General features: G+C 37.9%; 1 protein-coding gene across 1 annotated transcript in view; it reads left to right on the top strand.

The window, feature by feature from the left end:
* Positions 1-19,925, top strand: part of RPRD1A (regulation of nuclear pre-mRNA domain containing 1A) — an 83,630-nt gene extending 63,705 nt beyond the window's left edge. Inside the window, exon 7 of the mRNA XM_006835073.1 lies at positions 18,486-19,925. Coding sequence (XP_006835136.1) covers positions 18,486-18,635 — 150 coding nt within the window. The 3' untranslated portion in view covers positions 18,636-19,925. The remainder of the gene's footprint in view (positions 1-18,485) is intronic.
* The last annotated feature ends 1,644 nt before the right edge of the window (positions 19,926-21,569 follow it).

Raw genomic sequence — 21,569 nt, 5'->3', positions numbered from 1 at the left:
TATCTGACATCCAGAGAGGTGGTTATGTGATATCTGACATCCAGAGAGGTGGTTATGTGCTCTGGATCGACTCATAGGGTTTCCGAGGCTATAAACCTTTATGGGAACAGAAAGCTTTCTCCCACAGAACAGCTGGTAGATTTAAACTGCTGACCTTGCAGTTCACAGCCCAACTCAACCCACTAATCAGAAAATGATATCTTCAGTTATGTTTTGAGAAACTTACCATTTCTTAATTCTGATGAACATAAAATTGTTTGAGAATTCTAGGCAAGGAAACTATAAGTCAAGGCATCAAAACCATAATGACTATGAAAGAGCAGATGAGAGAAGGGAGAGTGGAGTTAAGTGTGATTGGTTGTACTGTTTTGGAAAAGAAATTGGCATTGGCAGTTTATTCAGGATGTTAAATTGTTAAGATCCTACATGAAGTATTTAAAGACAATTTTAATCTCAGCTAAATAGGACTAACTAGTGATCAGGAATGACTGATCTTTAGGCTGGCAAGAAAAATTGAGTTCTTAGGATATTGAGATTATGATGTTGATGAGGCTGCCATCAACTTTCTTTCAGTCTATCAAGAAAAAGATGTGTATCATTTACCATCTTTTACCGTGCCATGAAATGTAAAAGAAATGTCCTCTGTATTTGAATAATTAGAATCTTTTGATACTGAGTCTTTAATAGTTTTCTTTTGATATTCATAGAATTTTTAGCTTGTTGGATGAAACTTCCTAATATTACATAAAGGAAATGGGTTCATACCCTACATGAGTGGAAAATCATCAGTGTCCAAACCTAACCTGGAGTGGTGGTGAGGTGCTGTGGGTTAATGCTCTGAATCTCAAGGTCAGTTTGAGCCACAAAATCAGCAGTTCAAACCCACCAGCTGCTCCTCAGAAACCTATAAAGGGTCTCTATGAGTCGGACCCGACTGGGCGGCACTCAACAATATGCCTACCTACCCTGAAACCCTGAAATTGCACATAACGCCATTAGGAGAGGGATCATGTAACTATTTTTATTGATAGCATGACTGTCTGTGGTAGTTTCTATTATGAGATAGAAACTATTGTTGTAAAAAAAAAAAAAAAAATGAAGGAAAAAACAACACACCGCACTATCCTATATGTACAAATTTACATGCTATGTGAATTTTTATCTTGGTTAGATTTTAGTGGGTATGGAGTGTGGAGAAAATAATACAGAACTGGGAATTAGGAGTTAGTGGTCTAGATTTTAGTATGTGAAATTGAAAACATTGGGTAATACAATCTTTCTTGCCTTGTTTACAAAATGTAGATATCAACCTAGATTTAGATTTCTAAAATCTAGTGCTTTTTACTCCTATTCCTTTTCTCTTGACTATAGCTGGGAACTTAAGAGTACTTTAATTCAACTTACCAAAGTAATTCACTGAGTTAAAACTTTTCTTTCCTTGTCCCTTTCCCCATTCCCCCAAATTCCCATCATAAGAACATTGCATACTTATTATAGAAAAATTAGAAAATACTGAGGAAAACCACTCATACCAACCTGTGAAGACAGTCATTAGGCACATTTTGATGTTCCATGCTTAAATTTTGTTTTATATAGGTGCATATGTGTGATTTCTGTGCCCTAACCACAAGGTCAGCAGTTTGACCGTAGCACCATGCTGCGGGAGAAAGACAAGTGTTTGTGCTCCTTTAAAGACTCGTAGTCTCAGAGACCCCATACAGGGTCACATGAGTCTGAACCGACTGCGCACAACACTGTGCCAGTTTTTTCCTTTCAACATTTGTCCAGCCAGCTTTTATTGTACCTTTTGTCCTCTTAACTTCAAACATAAGTGGAACCTTTTAAACTAAAGACCATTTGTTCACATGGAAGTAAATAAGTCATATTTGGATCTATTGAGAAAAGTTGTTCTGTATGGCAAATGAGAAGGATAATTTTTTTTAAAGTTTTTATTGTGAATTGAGTGAAAGTTTAAAAGGCAGATCATCAGTTTTACATTCAACAAATCATATGCTTTGTTTCATTACAATGATTATAATCCTTTCCATGTACCATCACTTCACAGTAGTTCAATTCATTTTAGCTCTTTTTTTTTTGTTTTGTTTAACACTCAGGCATATATAATAATTTAAACCACCAAAGGGCATATTCTGCAAGCCTGCCTCGAATCCTCAGCTATTCCCTATCTCTGTGTTTCCATCTCTAGTGTCACTGCTTCTCTGGATAGGGTCCCACATTCCACTTATGCTCTTCTCCCTTTGTGGTCCTAGGGTCCTCTGTTCCTGAACTGTAAGATTAACTACTCCCCCATTTTTGTTACAAAACTTCTACCTTTACAGTTGTGACAATTGCAGTTAGTCATAATAATTACTATTGAGTCATAAGAATCTTATCCCCATCTCTCTTCACCAAACCTGTCTAGACAATATGAAAACTAGTCAGTGGGGACTCTTATCTTTCCCTGAACATTCTTAAACTAACTCCCTCTTGAAAACTTGTAAGCCAGTCACTTTGTGCCTTTATTGTCCCCTCATTTTAGGTAGCCAATCTCTAAGTTGCTTGTCCCTATCTACCTGAGTACAAAGGGGATAGCATTGATACTTGATGTGAGGACTCCTTCCCTCTCAGTATTTTGAGCTACTACATTCATAGGTATAGGTCAAGTTCATCAATTTGTAGCAATTTACCCTTGTTTCCTTAATCCAAAAAATATATATATTTTTTAAATCTCCGGTTGAGTTCTGATTATCAGTCCACCAAGGCTAGGTCAAATGGGTACTATCTGCAAGTGAAAAGGATAAATGTTACTTTTAAGGAACTTGGAAATTATTTAATGAAAAGTCCTCAGTGACATTTTTCAACACGTTCAGTGTGTCATTTTATTTGTGGACTGGCATTGTACGCAATGTAATTTGTTTAACCTTGCTTTTCAAGTAAGATGGGTATTAAAAACGTAACTTTAAAGACTGAGTATATACACACACACACACACACATACATGCATACATATATAATTGCACACACCAGATTTGTTTAAAATGTGAATGTCTTAAACAGTTTTATCAAAAATTTAAGGAAAGCCATATCATTTAGAGTAACATATTCTCACAGAAGAAGAAACCTGTCCGGCTTAACTTTCTAAAGCAAGAATTCTCTGCAAAGTATCCCTCAAATCTGAACAGGTTTAGGCCAAGCAGTAGAGAAAGCCACTAAAGAGCAAAACTTGTTTGATTCATGGCGGTTTTATTTGAGATATAAAGGAATGTAGTTGGGAATTTTGTAGGATTAATAGACCATGCATTTAAAATTTAAGATACAATGTGCATGCAAAAGCACAGATGTTAAGTATGCAGCTTATGAGTCAACTTGATAAATCTTGATACTAGATGCTAGATAATGCAATTAATAACCCTTATTTTAATTCTGTTATGGAGATTTTAGTCAGACTTTTTGCTGTATTTGTTTAGTTTTCTTTGATATGAAAAATATGTGTATCTTCATGAAATGTCAAAAAGAATTCTTAACTTTTTTTTTCCATTTACTGACAGCTTTGAAAAGTGCACATGTACGTACAATTTTCTTTACACCTTTAATTGATTTAGAGCTACCCTCTGAAACTCATGACTAAGATGTATCATCTACAATTTAATGTTATTTTCTGAACAGACCATTAATAAGTATGCAAACTGAATGGGAAGCACTGAAATTCTACCATGTTTTCATCACCCTAATCTCTCTATTTTGGAGTCCTGGTCTGGCGCCATAGGATAAACACTTGACTGCAAGGTTGGTTTGAACCACAAGTTCATCGTTTCAAACCCACCAGCCACTCCTTGGAAACTGTATACAGGGTTGCAATCAGAACTGACTGGGTGGCGCTTAACAATTCTCTACGCATTGGGCTACTAACCATAAGGTTAGAAATTCAAATCTACCAATTGCTCCATGGGAGAAAGATGACGCTTTCTGCTTCCATAAAGATTTACAGCTTTGGATACCCTATACCAGCTTGCCATGATTTGGAACCTACTCGAAGGCACAGAGCAGCATCTCTACTTAAAGTCTTTACATGTAAACTCTTGCATTTGGAGTCCTGTAGGATCAGCACTTGACTGCAAACTACAAGGTCGATAAACCACTCCTCAGAAACCCTATACAGAGTCTCTAGGAATTGGAACCAATGACATTTAACAAGTTGACTGCATCAATATCAGAACCTGACTTTCAGAACTTCATGTTCATACGTGATTATGTAGCTTATATAAACAGTGTTAAGGTATACACTGGTAAGATTAGTGTTTAGATATGGGATGTAAGTTCTGCTTCACTGAATACTGGTTAAGTCACACCCAGACTTATGCGTCCAGCTCTGGATTTCACATTAGAAAAACGAACATATCACAGTATTTCCGGAGATAGGATGGCAAAGGATTCTTTGGAGAACAATTGAGGAACTAGAGGTATCGGGTCATTTAGTGAAGGATATAATAAATATACTAGTTGTCTTAAGATACTTTGAAATCTACCATAAATGGATTTATTTTGAAGAGCAGTGGATTTATTGAGTTTAAACTGATGTAAAGTAGGTGTTCAATCTCTGGCATCTATATTCACAGCAAACTTTAGTAACAGTCCAACTCCTAGCCAGTTTATCATAAAACCTCACATTAAAGACCTAGCGACCTCAGTTCTTATTACTCTATACATCATGCCTAATCTCACAAAAGAAGTCACACTAAAAGGCAAGAAAAATACAGCCTGAAGAGGGAGCGCAAGCAACAACAACCATCAAATACAGCACAGATTTTTAAGTTATCAGAGCAAAAATTTTAAATAGCTATAATTAATAGGTTTTCACTGGCCAATTTTTTCAGAAGTAAATTAACAGGTCATCTTCATGTGTGGATCATGACAAACTATGAACAACATTGCAGAGAATGAGTATTCCAGAACATTTGTGTTCATGAGGAACGTTTACATAGACCAAGAAGCAGTCGTTTGAACAGAAAAAGGGGACACTGACTTATTTAAAATCAGGAAAGACGTGTGACAGGGCTGTATTCTTTCACCATACTTACCTGTATGCTGAGAAAATAATCTCTCTCAGAAATTGGATTATATGAAGAATATGGCATCAGGATTGGAGAAAAACTCATTACTTGACATATGCAAATGATACAACCTTGCTTGGCAAAAGCAAAGTACTTAAATACTGATGAAATATGGGTTGGACCTCAATGTAAAGAGAACAAATCCTTACTACCGGACCAATAACATGAACTATGGAGAAATGATTGAAGTTGTGAAGGCTTGCTTGTCTTTTTGTCATTTTGCTTGGCTTCATTGTCTACAGTCAAATGTTAGTTTGAGGACCCAAACCATGTTATTTTCACTAGCCTCATATGCATGTGAAAGTATGACAGTGAATAAAGAACACCGTTGAAGGACTGGTTTCATTTGAGTTACAGTTTTGGAGAAGAATTTTAAAATTACCAGGGACTGCCAGAATCACAAATAAATCTCTGTTGGAAGAAGTCCAATCAGAATGCTTTGTAGAAACCAGGATGGTGAGACTTCATCTCATACTTTGGAAATATCAGGACGGACAAGTCCCTGGGGAAGGATGTCATTCTTGGCAAAGTGGTGGTTATGTGCCATGGAGTCAGTTCCAAGGCTGTAAATCTTCAGAGGAGTAGAAAGCCTCATATTCCTCCCCATTGAACAGCGGGTAGCTTTGAACTGCTGACCTTGATGTTTGCAGCCCGATTCGTAATCACTAAGTTACCAGAGCTCCTTTGCTAAAGTGGAGGGTCAGCAAAAAAGAATCCCCTCAGTGAGACAGATTGGCACAGTGGCAGTATCAATGACTTCTAGTGTTAAAAACGATTGTGAGAAGCAGAATCGAACAGTGTTTTGATCTATTATGCATAAGGTTGCTATGAGTTGGAACTGATTCGTCAGACTTAACAGCGTCCCTGAAACCTGTCCCCCATGCATGAACCTGCTGGTAACTTGAAATACCCGTGGCATATTTCTAGTGTCAGCAACACACAGGCTGCTACAATATGACAAAAGGTGTGTTTTATTGACTCTGGAGAGATTGGACTGAATCAAATTATGAACAACATTGTGAAGAATGGGAATTTTAGAACTGCACTCATGATAGAATTCTGCAAAACCAGTGATTTGTTCATTTCAAATACCTTTCTTTAGACAGTATAATAGACAACTATACACATGGACATCACCAGATGGAATATATAGATATCAAATTGACTACATCTGTGGAAAGAGAAGATGGAAATGCTCCATATCATCAGTCAATACAAGGCCAGGGACAGACTGGAACAGACCATCAATTACTCATATGCAGATTCAAACTGAAGCTGAAGAAAATGAAAACAAGTCCACAAAAGCCAAAATATGACCTTCAATATAATAAGACCTGAATTTAGAGATCATCTGAAGAACAGATTTGATACATTAACCTTTAAAGACCAAAGACCAGAAGAGTTGTGGGATGACATCAAGAACATCATACGTGAAGAGAGCAAAAAGTCATTAAGAAGACAAGAAAGAAGGAAAAGGTCAAAATGGATGTCAGAAGAGACTCTGAAACTTGCTCTCCAGCGTAGAGATGCTAAAGCAAATGGAAGAAATGAGGAGGTCTAAGAGCTGAACAGAAAATTTCAAAGATCAGCTTCAGAAGATAAAGCCAAATATCATAATAAAATGTGCAAAAATTTAGAATCAAAAAACCAAAAAGGAAGAACACGCTCATCATTTCTCAAGCTGGGGGAACTGAAGAAAAAATTCAAGCCTCAACTTTCATTATTGAAAGATTCTCTGGGCAAATTATTGAATGATGCAGAAAGCATCAAGAGAAGATGGAAGGAATACACAGAGTCACTGTACCAAAAGGAAATGGTTAATGTTCAACTATTTCAAGAGGTAGCATATGATCAAGAGCCAATGATACTCAGGGAGGAAGTCCAAAGTGCATTGAAGGAGTTGGCAAAGAACAAGGCACCAAAAATTGATGGAATCAAAATTGAAATCTTTCAAGAAAGTGAGGCGGCACAGGAGGCACTAACTTATCTGTGCCAAGAAATTTGGAAGACAACTATCTGGCCGACTGATTGGAAGAGATCCATATTTGTGCCCATTCCAAAGAGAAGTGAACCAATGGAATGCGGAAAAACATCAGACAATCTCTTTGATATCTCAAGTGAATAAAGTTTTGCTAAAGGTAATACAGAAACGGCTGCAATCATACATTGACAGGGAACTTCCAGAGGTTCAAGATGGATTCAGAAGAGGCTGTGGAACAAGAGATATCATTGCTGATGTCCGATGGATCTTAGCTGAAAGCAGAGAATGTCAGAAAGATGTTTACCTCTGCTTTTTTGACTGTGCAAAGGCTTTCGATTGTGTGAATCATGACAAGCTATGGACAACATTATGAAGTATGTGTATTCCAGAACACTTAACTGTGCTCATGAGGAATCTGTATCTGCACCAAGAGGCAGTTGTTTGAACAGAGCTTGGGAACACTGAATGTTTTAAAATTGGGAAAGATGTGTGACAAGGTTGTGTTCTTTCATCATACTTATTCTACCTGTATGCTGAGCAAGTAATAAGAGAAACTGGGTTCTATGAAGAAAAACGTGGCATCAGGAGTGGAGGAAGACTCATTAACAACCTGCAATATGCAGATGATACAGTCTTGCTTGCTGAAAGTAAAGAGGACTTAAAACATTTACTGATGAAGATCAAAGACCACAACCTTCGATATGGATTGTATCTCAATGTCAAGAAAACAAAAATTCTCACCACTGGACCAATCAACAACATTCTTTTCAAAGGAAAATTATTGAAGTTGTCATGGACTTCATTCTTCTTGGATCAACCATCAACACTCACGGAAACAGCAGTGAAGAGATCAGATTACGTATTGCAAATCTGCTGCACAGGAACTTTTTAAACTGTTGAAGAGCAAAGATGTCAGCTTGAGGACTAAGGTGCGCCTGACCCAAGCCATGGTATTTTCAGTAACCTCATATGCATGAGAAAGCTGGACAGTGAATAAAGAAGACCGTAGAAGAATTGATGCCTTTTAATTATGGTGTTGGAGGAGAATACTAAAAGTGCCATGGTCTGCAAATAGAACCAATAGATCTGTTTTGGACGAAGTGCAGCCAGAGTGCTCCTTAGAGGCCAAGATGGCCAAACTTCGTATCTCATACTTAGAACATATTGTCAGGAGGGAACAGTCGCTGGAGAAGGACATCATGTTTGATAAGATGGCGGGTCAGAGAAAAAGAGGAAGACCCCCAATGAGATGGATTGGCCAGGTGGCAGAATCAATGGACTCAAGTGTGGCAACAGTAATGAGGTTGGCCCAGGATCAGACATTGTTTGTTCTGCTGTGCATAAGGTCGCTATGAGTCAGTGCCGACTAGATGGCACCTAACAACAGCAACTCATGAGGACCCTGTACAGAGACCAAGGGGCTCCTGTTTGAAGAGAACAAGGTTATGCAGTGTGGATTAAGGTCAAGAAATGTGTGACATGGTTGTATCCTTTCACCATGCTTAATCTATGCTGAAGAGTTATCTGAGAAGCTGTACTGTATGAAGAACACTGCATAAGGCTCAGAAGAAGACTCACTGAAGTGCAGATAACACCTTGCTTGATGAAAGCAAAAAGAACCTGAAACATTTACTAATGAAGATAAGAGACTACAGACTGAAGTATGGATTACACCTCAACCTAATGAAAACAAAAATCCTCATAACTGGACCAACATCATAGTAAATGGATGAAAGATTGAAGTTGTCAGGATTTCATCTTTCTTAAATTAACAATCAACATTAGTTGAAGGAGCAATTAAGAAATCAAGGTATGTATTACAGTTGGCCACATCGGGCTGCGAACTGCAAGGTCAGCAGTTCAAAACTACCAGCTGTTCAGCAGGAGAAAAGATTTTCAGCTCCCGTAAAGATTTACAGCCTTAGAAACCCTGTTCAGGGTCGCTATGGGTCAGAACCAACTCGACAGCACTTAACAACAACAACAACAACTGCAAAAGAGCTCTGTAAATGTTAAAGAGTCAAGATGTCATTTTAAGGACTAAGGTGTTCCTGACCCAAGCCATGATAGTTTCAGTCACCTCATATGCATGTGGACGCTCAACACTAAGACCAGAAACAAATAGATGAATTTGAATTAAGGTGTTGGTGAGGAATATTGAACATAACCATAAACTTTCAGAAGAACAAACAATTCTGTCTTGGATGAAGTACAGCTCCTTAGAAGTGAGATGGCAAGACTTTGTCTCATATTTTGGACATGTTATCAGGAGGGAGCAGCCACTGGCAAAAGACATGCTTGATAAGTAGAAGATCAGTGAAAAGAGGAAGACCCTTAAGATGGAATGACACTGGTTGCAACAATAGTCTTAAACAGCAATGATTATGAGGATGGTGCGGGACCAGGCAATGATTTGTTCTGTACATGGGTGAGTTAAGAACCGACTCAATGAAACATAAATGGTTACTATCTCAAGGCTTACAATGAATACTAAACAAGATTTAAGAATTCATAGGTTAAGAGGCAGAATTTCTAAGGAAGAATCAAGGAAATCCTGGAGGTCAAAAATAGTTAACAGAAATTAATGCTTTCTGATGGGTTTCTCGGTAGAATGAACAGTGCCAGAAAAGAACTATAAAAGATACATCCAAGAACTATGAAAGAATTTCAGAAGGTGCAACATACATGTAATTGGAATACCAGAAAGTGGAAGGTAAAATATTTCAAGTAATAGAGAATTTTCCAAAATTGATAGACAACAAAACACAGGTCTGGAAGCTCAGCGAACACCAGGCAGGATAAAACCAAAAAATTATACACAGGCATGTCATTTCCCTGCAGAGAGCCAAAGAGAAAATCTTTTAAGGAAGACCTATGGGAGGTGGGGATGGTGCAGAGGGGGACACATTGCTTATAGAGGAACAAATAAAACATTAAGTAGACTCTTCACAAGAAGAGAGTGAAGTGAAAGATTTAAAGTGTTGCAAGAAAACACCAACCTAGAATTTTATATATTAGTGAAATTGTACTTCAAAAGCAAAAGGAATTAAAGTGTACTGAGTTTCTGTTACTGGAGTTAAGAAAAAGTTTGATATCATAAGAGATAGGAGAAATATAGGGTTCAGTGTTTCCCTAACTATTTTAAACATAGTTCTGGGAAATGGTGGTAGATCTTAAGCAATAAAAATTATTTGATTTTAAATATGTGGCAAGCCAGGTTATACTTTAGGAATTTCACTCATGACACCAGCGTATTGAAGATCCAAGCAGCAACAGAAAAAAGGTTTGCTCCAAGCACAGCACCAGAACAGGCTCTGATGGAGCCTGTTTCATGGCTCATTAAAATCTTGTGGAACAGTCTCTCATTGGGTGCTCAATTTGGGAAATGCCAGATTCGATGCATTGGGTCCTTTATCATTCCGAGATACTGTGATTCGTTACTAACAGTAATATGACAGTAAGTAAAAAAATCTGCTGCAGAAGCATCAAAATGTGAAATATTGTTTCTAAACATATCTAAGTCTGAATTTCTTTCTGAAGGTGGTTTCAACTCTAATCCTTAGAATTCTGCAGTCTTCAAAATGGCAGTTTTAGCAGTTTCCGCATGCCAATTAAGTTGCTTTTGAGTGTTCTTTGATTTGGGGGAACAAGAAGTCGCTAGGGGCAAGATCTGTAGAGTAAGATTTCCCAGAGAACTAGTAGGACAGCTTGTACTGCCCTGTGAAGAATGAGCAGGTGCGTTGTAATGGGAAAAAGTACTTTCCTGGCCTTTTTTTTCCCCACCAATGCAGATTTCCATTTTCTTAAAACTTATTAAGCCCCCAAGATCCCAAGATTGTCCTGTGTCCTTTGAGGAAATCTATCAAGATTACCCCTTTGAAACTCCAAAACACAGTCACCGTAACCTTCTGAACTGACTGCTTTGCCTTGAATTAGTCTTTGAAGTCTTCCCAACCTTCCTTAAAATGCTTGATCCATCTAAAAACGATTGTTTTATATGGGGTTGGGATCTCAAAAGCTAGTTGTAAAACGTCAGTGATTTGGAAAGATGTCTACTCGAGTTTTGTTAAAAATTTTTGTATTAGCTTTGGCCTGAGACTAGTTTTTCCTTAGCACAAACTTAATTTTTGTGGCATTCTAACAAGATTAAGACAGGGTTAATGATACAACCTGTTTATCCTGAGCAAAGAGATGTTGAAACACATTTCTGAAATAAACCCTGTCGTGTATGAACTTGAACCCAAAGAGCAATACTTACTGACATCTTGTATAAACTGGGTTTAGGTGAAAACATCACATAGCAAATGTGAAAATGAAAACATAGTTAAGCCATATTTCTTATTTAGATATCAGAACAAGAAGCCAGTGAATTACTTAATTTGATCATTTTCATAAATTGCCCAATTGATTTTGAAGTGGCTTAAACAGAAGTAACCAGAGTAATAACGTTTCCTTCCTGTTAGCTTCTTGCTTAACCCCAACAGTTGAAACATGTTTCTCAGGTTCAGCTTTCTTGGAAAAAAAAGTGAAGACCTGTGTTGTTTTTCTTGAGAAAATGACAACTCCCCTCCACTACCAGGACTGACAGGTGTTTTAATGGCAGAAATCAACTACATTATAAGACACAATCTATTTACTTGTTGCATTTTAAATTCAGTTTTAAACTAGGGACGTGACTGTAATGCAATTCATATGTATATTGAGTAACATACTTTGTTAGAATAGGAATGAATCCCAAGTATACTTCTTTAATGGAGTCCTGGTATGGCTCCATAGGACAAGAACTGGATCTCAAGGTCAGTTTGAACAACAAGGTCGTTGGTTCAAACTCAGCAGCCATTCCTTGGAACCCTATATGGCCTTGCTATGCTCTGGAACCAACTCAGTGGCATTTAACAATAGAAGCAGAATGGTATAATGATTAAGCATGAGTACTCTGAAGCCATATTATCTACCTTTGATTTTGAGAGAAGTTACTTAAAATCAGTTGTTAATTACATGTTAAGCTTCTGGATCTGTTACACAGAACTAAAATAGTCTTCACTTGTGAGGATTAAATTGAGGGTTTAGAACAATGCTAATGCTCTGGTATGGGACACTGGTAGATAAATCTATATAGAATTTTTTCTCATTGCAGTTTTTAAAACCCAATTAATAGCCAGTTAGACATTGGTTTTGCAGAAAGTCTAGTCCCTAAAAACATTGTTTATTTTCTACTTGTTAACAATCTAGAAGACTAATGAAACTGCAGTAATGTAATTGTAGAACTAGCTTACTAATAGTTTGCAATTACTCCAAGGGTATTTTTAAAGTAAAGTTAAGGCTGGTTTTTTTTTAGAAGTTAGCTTGAAGGAATGATAAAAGTCCCATAGTGAAGTAAAGGAAATAGGACACTGTTAGACAGCATCTGTTTGTACTAAAGCACTACCCACTAAAAGGAGAAGCTGCTACAGGCCAGGAGATGCCCTCTCCTTCATGGTGCAGGATAACATTTGAAAAGCACAAAGGGATTGATTGGTATGTTTGTTTGTTTGTTTTTATCTAAAAATTCCAGGGGATCACAAGCTAACTCTGGGCTATTGATTTTTGCCTAATAGGATTTTTTTTATTTTAATGGTGTGGCACTGTGGGCTAATGCATCAGACTGCAAAGTCGTTTGAAGTGCAGGGTCGGTGGTTCAAGCTCACCAGTCGCTCCTTGGAAACCCTATACGGAGTCGCTATGAGTCAGAATTGACTTGGCACTTAACAATAATTTAACCTGTTGTTAAGTGCCATCAAGTTGGTTCCGACTTGTAGCGACCCTGGGCGGGTTTCTGAGGAGCGGCTGGTGAGTTTGAATCTCTGACCTTGTGGTTCAAACTGACCTTGCCTTTCTGCGCTTATCCTACAGTACCACAGAAAGCCGTAATCACAGGGCAAACAAATAAAGGTAAATTGTGGTCGGTTGAATTTAAAAAATGACAAGCAAAACTTCATAATACTCATGTAAGGAAGTGGCTTAACAACGACATTTAAAGAGTCAAAGTACATGTTAAAAACAAAACCATTGTAGGGATCTTCAGGAGAAGAAATGAAAGAAAGCAGAATTGTGAAGACTGTTGATACCACTAGCTTTACCTTTAACATTAATTGGCTTTTATGTGATCCAAGATCCTACTTTAAAAAATTCTCAGTTACTACAAAGACTGTTAAAGAATGATAAAATGGGCCATTTTGAAGTAGTCACAACTGAAGCAGTTGAATTTCAGACAATGATTCTCACCACTATCTCCATCTTTAAAAACTAAGGAATCTTTTAACAGTCAAGCTGATAGAGTTCCTGTTTTGCAGGGGAAACAACATTCCTTTGTTGTTAAGTGCCAACTCATAGGGACCTTGTATAGGGTTTCCAAGAAGCAGCCTGTGGGTTTGAACTGACTACCTTGTGGTTCACAGTCCAGTGCTGATCTTATAGCACCACACCAGAAGTCCACAACATTCCTAGTATATCTGTTTAAACTGGTATTCCCAACCCCATAATTTTATAGATGAAAAGTGAAAAGAGAGAGGCTGATAATTTATCTAAGCCCAGTTTTCAGAGCATTCTGAAATCAGGATTTAAGCTCGAGCTTAGTTCCTATAAAAGTCACACTGATAGCTCACTAGTGTTGGTATTGAACCTCTGGGCTTAGTGCACTCCACTTTCTGCTACAGCAGCTGTCACAGGTAGTAAATAGGAAGCCATTGAGCTGTAACTTATAGAGAAGGTAAGATGTTTGGAATTCTTGGTGGTGGTCACTGTGTGCCCACTCATAGCGACCCTGGTTAGGGTTTCTATCTTTACAGGAGCAGAAAGCCTCATCTTGCAGAGGGACTTACAGATTCGAACTGCTGACCTTGACTTACCAGGGCTCCTTTGGAATTCTTGTTGCTTAAGTCATAGTAATGTGTAAGAGAGCAGAATTAGTAGTAGAATCTGCAAGATAAAGGGAACTGTATAAATATTTAGCTTGAGAAATAGCTTAACAGTTAAAACATTTAAAGCAACTGGAATTAGAACAAATATGTTTGGGTCAACCCTAAAATGAATAAGAACCATGAAATACAAGAAGCTTATTCTCTTAGCTAATTTTACTGTAAGGTGGTTCTGATACCTCTTCATATGATAACCACAATTATACTTGTATAACAACTTATAATTTGAACACTTCTACATTCACTTATTTGATCCTCATAACCCTTTAAAATAGAATGTACGTTTTACAAATGTAGCTGAGGCTTAGATAACCTTGAGGAGTTATTGCCCAGGTCATATAAATAATAAATTGAAGAGGCAGTATGTACTTCAATACAGATCATATGACTACACCCAGAAGTATCCTACTCAACACCCAATGCTCTGTTGGATACTGCAAGATGAGTGTATGTATATATATATATATATATACAGTCACTGTGAGTCAGAACCAACTCCACAGCACAGAACCATCCCTACCACTATATATAAGGCACTCTGGTAGGGTAGTCGTTATGAATTGGGCTACTAACCTCAGGGTCCGCAGTTCAAAACTACCATCTCTTCCGCAGGAGAAAGATGAGGTTTTCTGCTCCTGTAAAGATTTACAGCCTCGGAAACCCTGTACCCCTGTACCCCTGTACAGGGGCACTATGAGTCGGAACCAACTCCACCAAAGTGCTATTGTTTGGTGCTGTCGAGTGTGTTCCAACTCATAGTGACCCTGTATAGGATTTCAGAGGAGTGGCTGGTTGATTTGAACTACCATCCTTGAGGTTCAAACCAACATTGCAATTGAGTGCTTATCTTACCCACTTGATTATGGCTATGAAGACAAAAGTCTTTAAATTCAGGAATAACTTGACTCATAGCCAATCATTGGAGATTTATAATTGACTTGACAGCCCTTAACAAAAATATCAACAAAGTAGGAAAGGAGTCCTGGTGTGGTGCTATAAGATAAGCACTTGACTTCCAGATTGGTGGTTGAAATTCACCGGCCATTCCTTGGTTGCAACCGGTCTTAACAGACTTGAAGGCACTTAACAACAAAGTAGGAAAAGTTTTGTAGCAATGCTTTGATTTAAATTGTTACTAAGTGCTGCCTAGTTGGTTACAACTGATAGTGACCCTTTGTAGGGTTTCCAAGGAGTAGCTGGTGGGTTGAACTGCTAACTTTGTGGTTCGCAGTCCAGTGCTGACCCTATAGCACCACACCAGAAGTGAGTTGGACGCTCAGTATCTGCTTACTGTTGGTGTAAAGAAGGGATTTTCTTCTCTAGACATAGTTCAGATTTCAAGCTAGGATTAGCCCACTTGGAGTGCACATAAGATAAATCAAACCTCATTAATCACAGATTCATTAATGTTACAGCCTCATATGGTGGTATAAAGAAGGCTCCTGCCCTTGGAAAGATACGACTCATGTACAAATCAGTAGGAAAAATAAAACCTTGCAGAGAGAGATTCTGCTGAGAACCTAGAGAGGAGCAAGGATTGTGTGGAGACTAGACAAGTCTTTCCTAGACAAAGTGAACATTCACCTTGTAGCACATGGCACCATTCTGAGGAGTGGATGGAGCTTGGTAATGAAGCTGGCACTGAAAAAACTGGTGTGACTTGGGGTTGCCAGAGGCTGAGGTGATGCAAACCTCAGGGTGGTGGTGGCTTCCCTGGCAAGTTGTTGCTAAGTGTCGTGGAGTCAGTTCTGATGCAGAATGATCCTCTATAGGGTTTCTGAGGAGCGAATGATGAGTTTGAACCATTAACCTTGTGATTAGCAGTCAAGTGCTACCATTGTCATATCAGGAGGTCCTCTGGCAAGTAAAGGGTCATAAATCAGTAAATCAAGAACAGGCCAATTAGCAGCTGCTTGCTTAACTACTGTGCCACCAAGACCCCTTTCTAAACAGACAAACACACTTAAGGCTTAAGTGACTTGTTCATATGAGAGGGAATCAAAAATTTCATGGAAAATGTAACTGAAAGATAATGGAATTTTCTCTCAGACTTTTGGAAGCTACCTTCTATCATGGGGGGCAATTCTACTCTGTCCTTTAGGGTCTCTGAGTTGTAATTGCCTCAGTGGCAGTGGCTAAAATTTTAGAGTTTTGGTGTTAATAGTTTTATGTTTAAGATTAGATGAGTTCATATTAAAATGCTTGTCATATAATTGACATTCCTGGCAGCTTTTATTTTTACATTTAGTTTGTAGTGTATCCTTGTTGGATGAAGGCTTCTGGTTGTCATGTGTAATTTAAATGAAAGTACTGAGATAAGTCTTAATAACTGAAGACCATCCTATCCCATGCTGCTGCTTGTTAGGTGCCATTGTGTTGATTCTAACTCTGGGCAACACCGTATGTGCAGAGCAGAACTGATCCATAGGCTTTTCAAGCTGTGATTTTTCAGAAACAGATTGCCAGGACTGTCTTCTGAGATGCTTTTGTTATTAGTGCTGTCAAGTTAGTTTCAACTCAGAGTGACCATGGATAGGGTTTCTGAAGAGCAGCTAGCAGTTTCGGTGCTTATCCTGCAGTGCCACAGCAGGACTCGTGTGAAATTCTGGAGTCTAGACATTAGAGTGGACAGCATTGGCCACATAAGACACTTAAGGCATTTCTCAAACCATATAGTCCTAAAAGGAGCAGAAGGTAAATTGTCTTTGAGCACGTTTAGACAGCAACAATATATTTTTCTAACCTCAGAGTTTCGGAAATGTTATCATTCAGCTAAGAACAGTGGACTTGCTGGTGTGATGCAGATGGAAATATATGTGTTTGCCACCATGCATGTTCTGAGAAAGAAGACAAACCCACTGCCACTGAGTTGATTCTTCTTCATAGGAGGAGGTATAAGAGGCCCTCCTAAATCATATGCAACTAGAATGTGAAATAGCTTGGTGCTTATATTTTTGTATGCTCCTCTGAGCTGACCATGTCGAAACCTACCTCGTGTGTCTCTGGTAAAGGGGAGAAGGGAACAGGAAAGTCATGCCTTAAGTTAAGAGCCCTATTAAAACTTTTTATTTTTCTCTACCGACTTTCATGATAGATTAGAAATGCAGGGACATGTGGACATAACAAGAGTTAATATCGCTATAATGTGCCCAGGACTGCTGTTCAGTTTGCCGCTATGTCTGCCAGTAGCCCAGACTCCTGTACTTCAGAACCCTTTCAGTTCCCTCATTTTCTTAGAGCACTTGAGTTATACTAATTCTGTCAAACCCCTTACACTCCCAGTTGTAAAAAGAAACTGGGAGTGTAAACAATCAGTAAACAATCAGTACAAGTGCACCTGATTGGTTGATTTCATTTTAGGGAGAAAAAAGTTGAGAAATGGTTGACATCTCAGTGAATTAGTTTCACCTTAGCAGTTTTTGCAAAATTCAGTGTTCTGGGCCTACTTCCAGAGATTCTCATTTAATTGATGGGTTGTGAGGCCTGCTGGACATTAGAATTCTCTGTAATTTCCTAGGTGATTCTGATGTGTAGTCACGATATAGAAACACTGATGCTGAGAGGCTTTTTGAGAGTAGTCCCATTTTCTAGATTCTTCTACTCAATCCACCACCACCATATAGAAGTCTGGGACTCTCAGTTGAAAGGTGTGTCCCAGATATCCCTACTATAGAGAATAGGCTGTGTTCCTCTAAACCAAACACGATCTTGATTGGCTTCAAGCTTCTGACTCTTTAGGCTACCATTCACAGGGTTTTTAGTCTTTTTGTGTGCCACTGGAGTCCTTTGGTAGTCTGATGAAGCTGTGGGTCCCTCAGAATCCTATTTTTAAATGCCTAAAATAAATGCATAGCACTGCAAAGGAGACAAGTTATGCTGAAGTACAATGATCAAAATAACAAAATGTTTCTTTTCAAACATATTACATAACATTTGATGATGTGTCTTACAAGTGCCATAGTTTCAAAGTAGTGATAAACATAAGCAAAATACCTTAAGATAGTTGCAGAAACTGTAATAAAGTATAAGAACCACTGGCTTCCATTGGAGACAAAAGTCAGTTGATAATACTCCTATAGTTTGTTGCCACCATTCACAATAGAAAAGGATACTGCATTTCAGTTTAGGTTTGTGAAAAATAAATGCAGTTTTTCTTATCCAAAATGATCCCTAAAATGCTTATATGCTGTATAAAGTATATTAATATGTTAGTGTTTCTATAGGTGAGAAACAACAGCTAAAGATTGTAGTTTTTTAATAATAAGTCTGCCTAGTTATGTATTTCAAAAGCCCCTCTTTTATCCTAAAAGTCATTGTAATAATCTTTTATTAAAAAAAACTCACTACTGAGTGCAGTACCAGATCTTATGCAGAATGTTAGCTAGATAGTTCTTCTCTGAACCCTAGAATGCTAATGAAAGTGTTTTACTGTTACAGGAATACAAGCGCAAGTTAGCTAGAGTTTCCCTGGTGCGCAAAGAACTCAGGTCCCGGATTCAGAGCCTGCCAGACTTATCTCGATTGCCCAATGTCACTGGAAGCCACATGCATCTGCCTTTTGCAGGAGACATCTACAGTGAAGATTGATAACTAGTCTCTTCTCAGAGCTCCAGGACTTTGCAAGAAATGGAGACAGGTTAGGTGGCTAGTCCTGTAGCATTATTTTTGTATATTGTTAAGAGGGTGACACTAACAAAAGAAATGAGTAATTTATAAAATTGTTTAAGATATTGGTTTGTTTACTATTTTATTGGTAAAGTAACATAACTTAGTTTAAACAACATGATGATCTCTGTGTATTAATATGCTCTAAATAGTGATTATTTTCAGAAGCTCTTTTTGTAAATTTTTTTGATCCAGGGCCTTGTGAGAAATTCCTTATTTCTATTTCTTCATGTATTTTCAAATGTTTTTCTTTAATTTCTTCAGTATCTAATCACTGTATACTATCTAATTTCTACAGTAGAAAAATTAATCAGGAACTGGTTGAGATTTTATTATGGTATAGTAAAGACTTGATTCTAGAAGGGAGTAAATGTTCTAACATAAACTTCACCCTTCTCCTTAACCAAAATAACAGTTAGGTGCCTCTCAATGCCTTTTATTCTTTCATCTCTAGAGGTCACTAACTGAAAATTAAACATGGATGTCACTTTGAGGGTCAGATCAAAACCAAGAGAAGCTTTTCTACAATAGGGATGCCATTGCGACCACTAGTGTAGAAAAATTAGAGTGTTACATGGGGACGCTTTTGATTGAACTATTTAGAATTATTTGAGTAGCATTAATATGAAAATGCTTTGGAAATGTAGTAAGTTTTGACACCCTACCAAAGGACACCTTTGATTTTGGAACTGATACCTATTTGTCACATCAGCCTCCTTTTAACATAATCAATTCTTTTAACATAAAGCCATCTGTGGGGTTAAAAGAAACAAAAAATAATGATCTTTTTATTATTCCTTTAGCCACATAGCTTAAAAACAATAGTATTTTTAGCTGTGCTAGCTCAAGAACACAGTAGCATTCAGTAAAGGAGCCTGGGACATTTTGAATGTTTCCACAAGGTTTTTGAATGACTATAAATGTGGGAATTAAGCAGTGCTGCACTACAGAACAGCTCTGGTAAACTTTATATTTGTATAGTCAGAATTACCAAAACAAATGTACTTCTACCCTTATTTTTAACCCTGTATGTTAGACACTTGCATGCTCTCATGCTTACTTTTTAAGACACACTGTTAAGCTGTGGGTTTATATCTGATAATGATTCAGCATAGTCTTTTCAGTTACAACTTTACATATTACACATTTTCATTTGTGTTGTCAGCAGATTCAAGTTAGGATAGTCAATAAAACTCCTTTTCAATCCCACAACCAATTATGTCTCACTAGTCTGAATGGCTTCATTCTATTTCGTTCTCAGTATTAGAGGATGTCCTTAAAATGAATTTACATATGAAGGAGAAGCAAAACGTTGCTATTAAAAATGTGGCCTCTCCCCAAAACAGTGACACATAGCAGCAGTCTATAGATATAGGCTATGTTCTAAAGATTTTTATTAATAAGCTTTTGAGACTTGGACACGTTTTCTCACTGAAACAATAGTAGGTTGACTGTGGACACTACCACAGAAAGCGCACCTGGGAACTGAATCCACTTCACCAAGAATGTACTTGGCTTGCAATGTGGTTGACAGATTACTCAGGGTAGATCCTTTCCAGCATTTGTAATGTCACCTAATTAAGGAGATGGTATGTAGCAGCCAGATTCATATATTAGGGTATTTCCAGTTGGGTCTGCCTGTACTATGTTCTTCTGTCCCTAGGCAGAGGAAACAAGAAAACCATTCAGCATGGGAGGGTAACAAATGCACAGTTATAAAACATTTATAGCCTATTATAAACGTATACCAAGTAAGCTAATCTTTTGTTGTTAATGTGAAAGCAAAATCTGTTAGTATGTCAACTTATTTATGATCTGCTAAAGTGGTGACTTACCCATGCAAAATACTTTTTTTTTTTCCCTTTGAAAAGCAATTTGTAAGCTATATGCTCCTGGGGAGATAGGAAATCTGTTAGGAATTTGTTGATATATTTTCACTATAAGACAGACCTCTGACTTAGATACTGCTTTTAATGCCAGTATCTGCTCTAAATATTTATGATAAAAATGTATTATTTTTTTAAAGAGCTTAATGGGTTTTGTGATAAGTGGTAGTACTCAAATACCTGAAACCCACCCTTAATCCCACCCCTTATCAATATTCCACAGACCTCAGTTGTGAGTTAACTCTCTAACTGTAACACAAGCAATGTGGTTTAGTTTAAAAGTCTTGTTTCAGCCTTATGATCGTTAACATGGTGAGCCTTAGCAGTAAAATAATCTTCCTTTATAAAAGGAAGACTACGTTTTTCTCATGCAATAGGATTAAATCATGAGCATTTTCTCTCCTATGTACCTGAAAGAAATCATGCATCTTTGAGTGGTGCAGTTTGGCCTGGCCCTTTAAGAGAAAAGCATGTTACCAAACTTCCATCAAGGGTACTGTGGTTTGAATGGATACCACCACTCTTTTCGCGCGTAAACCCTAGAGCCCTCTGGCTTTTGAGAGTGGCCCTGTGAGCATTTCCTTGGCACTCCCTCTGCTCCTTCCATCACTACAGTAAGTAGATGAAACACAATGGGAAGCCCCAGAGTCTGAGAAAATTCGCTGTGCTCTAGCCAGCGTCTCCCTCTAGGAAAACTACTCTTAACTGCAGCTGTTTGGGTACTGCTTCGCACATGCACTCTGTATCAGGTGTTTTTTATAAGAAATCCTTCAGAATCAGCCAAAGCTGGACTGGCCTGATCATACTGATTTGCAAAATTAATAGGAAAAAAACTAGGCTGTCAGTTGTCCTTGTAGGTGAGCATTTCACCTATTAAAGTATTGTTAGTGCACTGATTCTGTGACATCTTTAGAGAGAAAATGGTTGGAAGTACAGATGAATTAATTGGGAAGATTAAAATGTTCATGAA

Source organism: Chrysochloris asiatica, unplaced genomic scaffold (genome assembly GCF_000296735.1).
Source record: "Chrysochloris asiatica unplaced genomic scaffold, ChrAsi1.0 scaffold00015, whole genome shotgun sequence".
Lineage (NCBI taxonomy): Eukaryota > Metazoa > Chordata > Mammalia > Afrosoricida > Chrysochloridae > Chrysochloris > Chrysochloris asiatica.
This window is presented reverse-complemented; position numbering and strand designations above follow the sequence as displayed.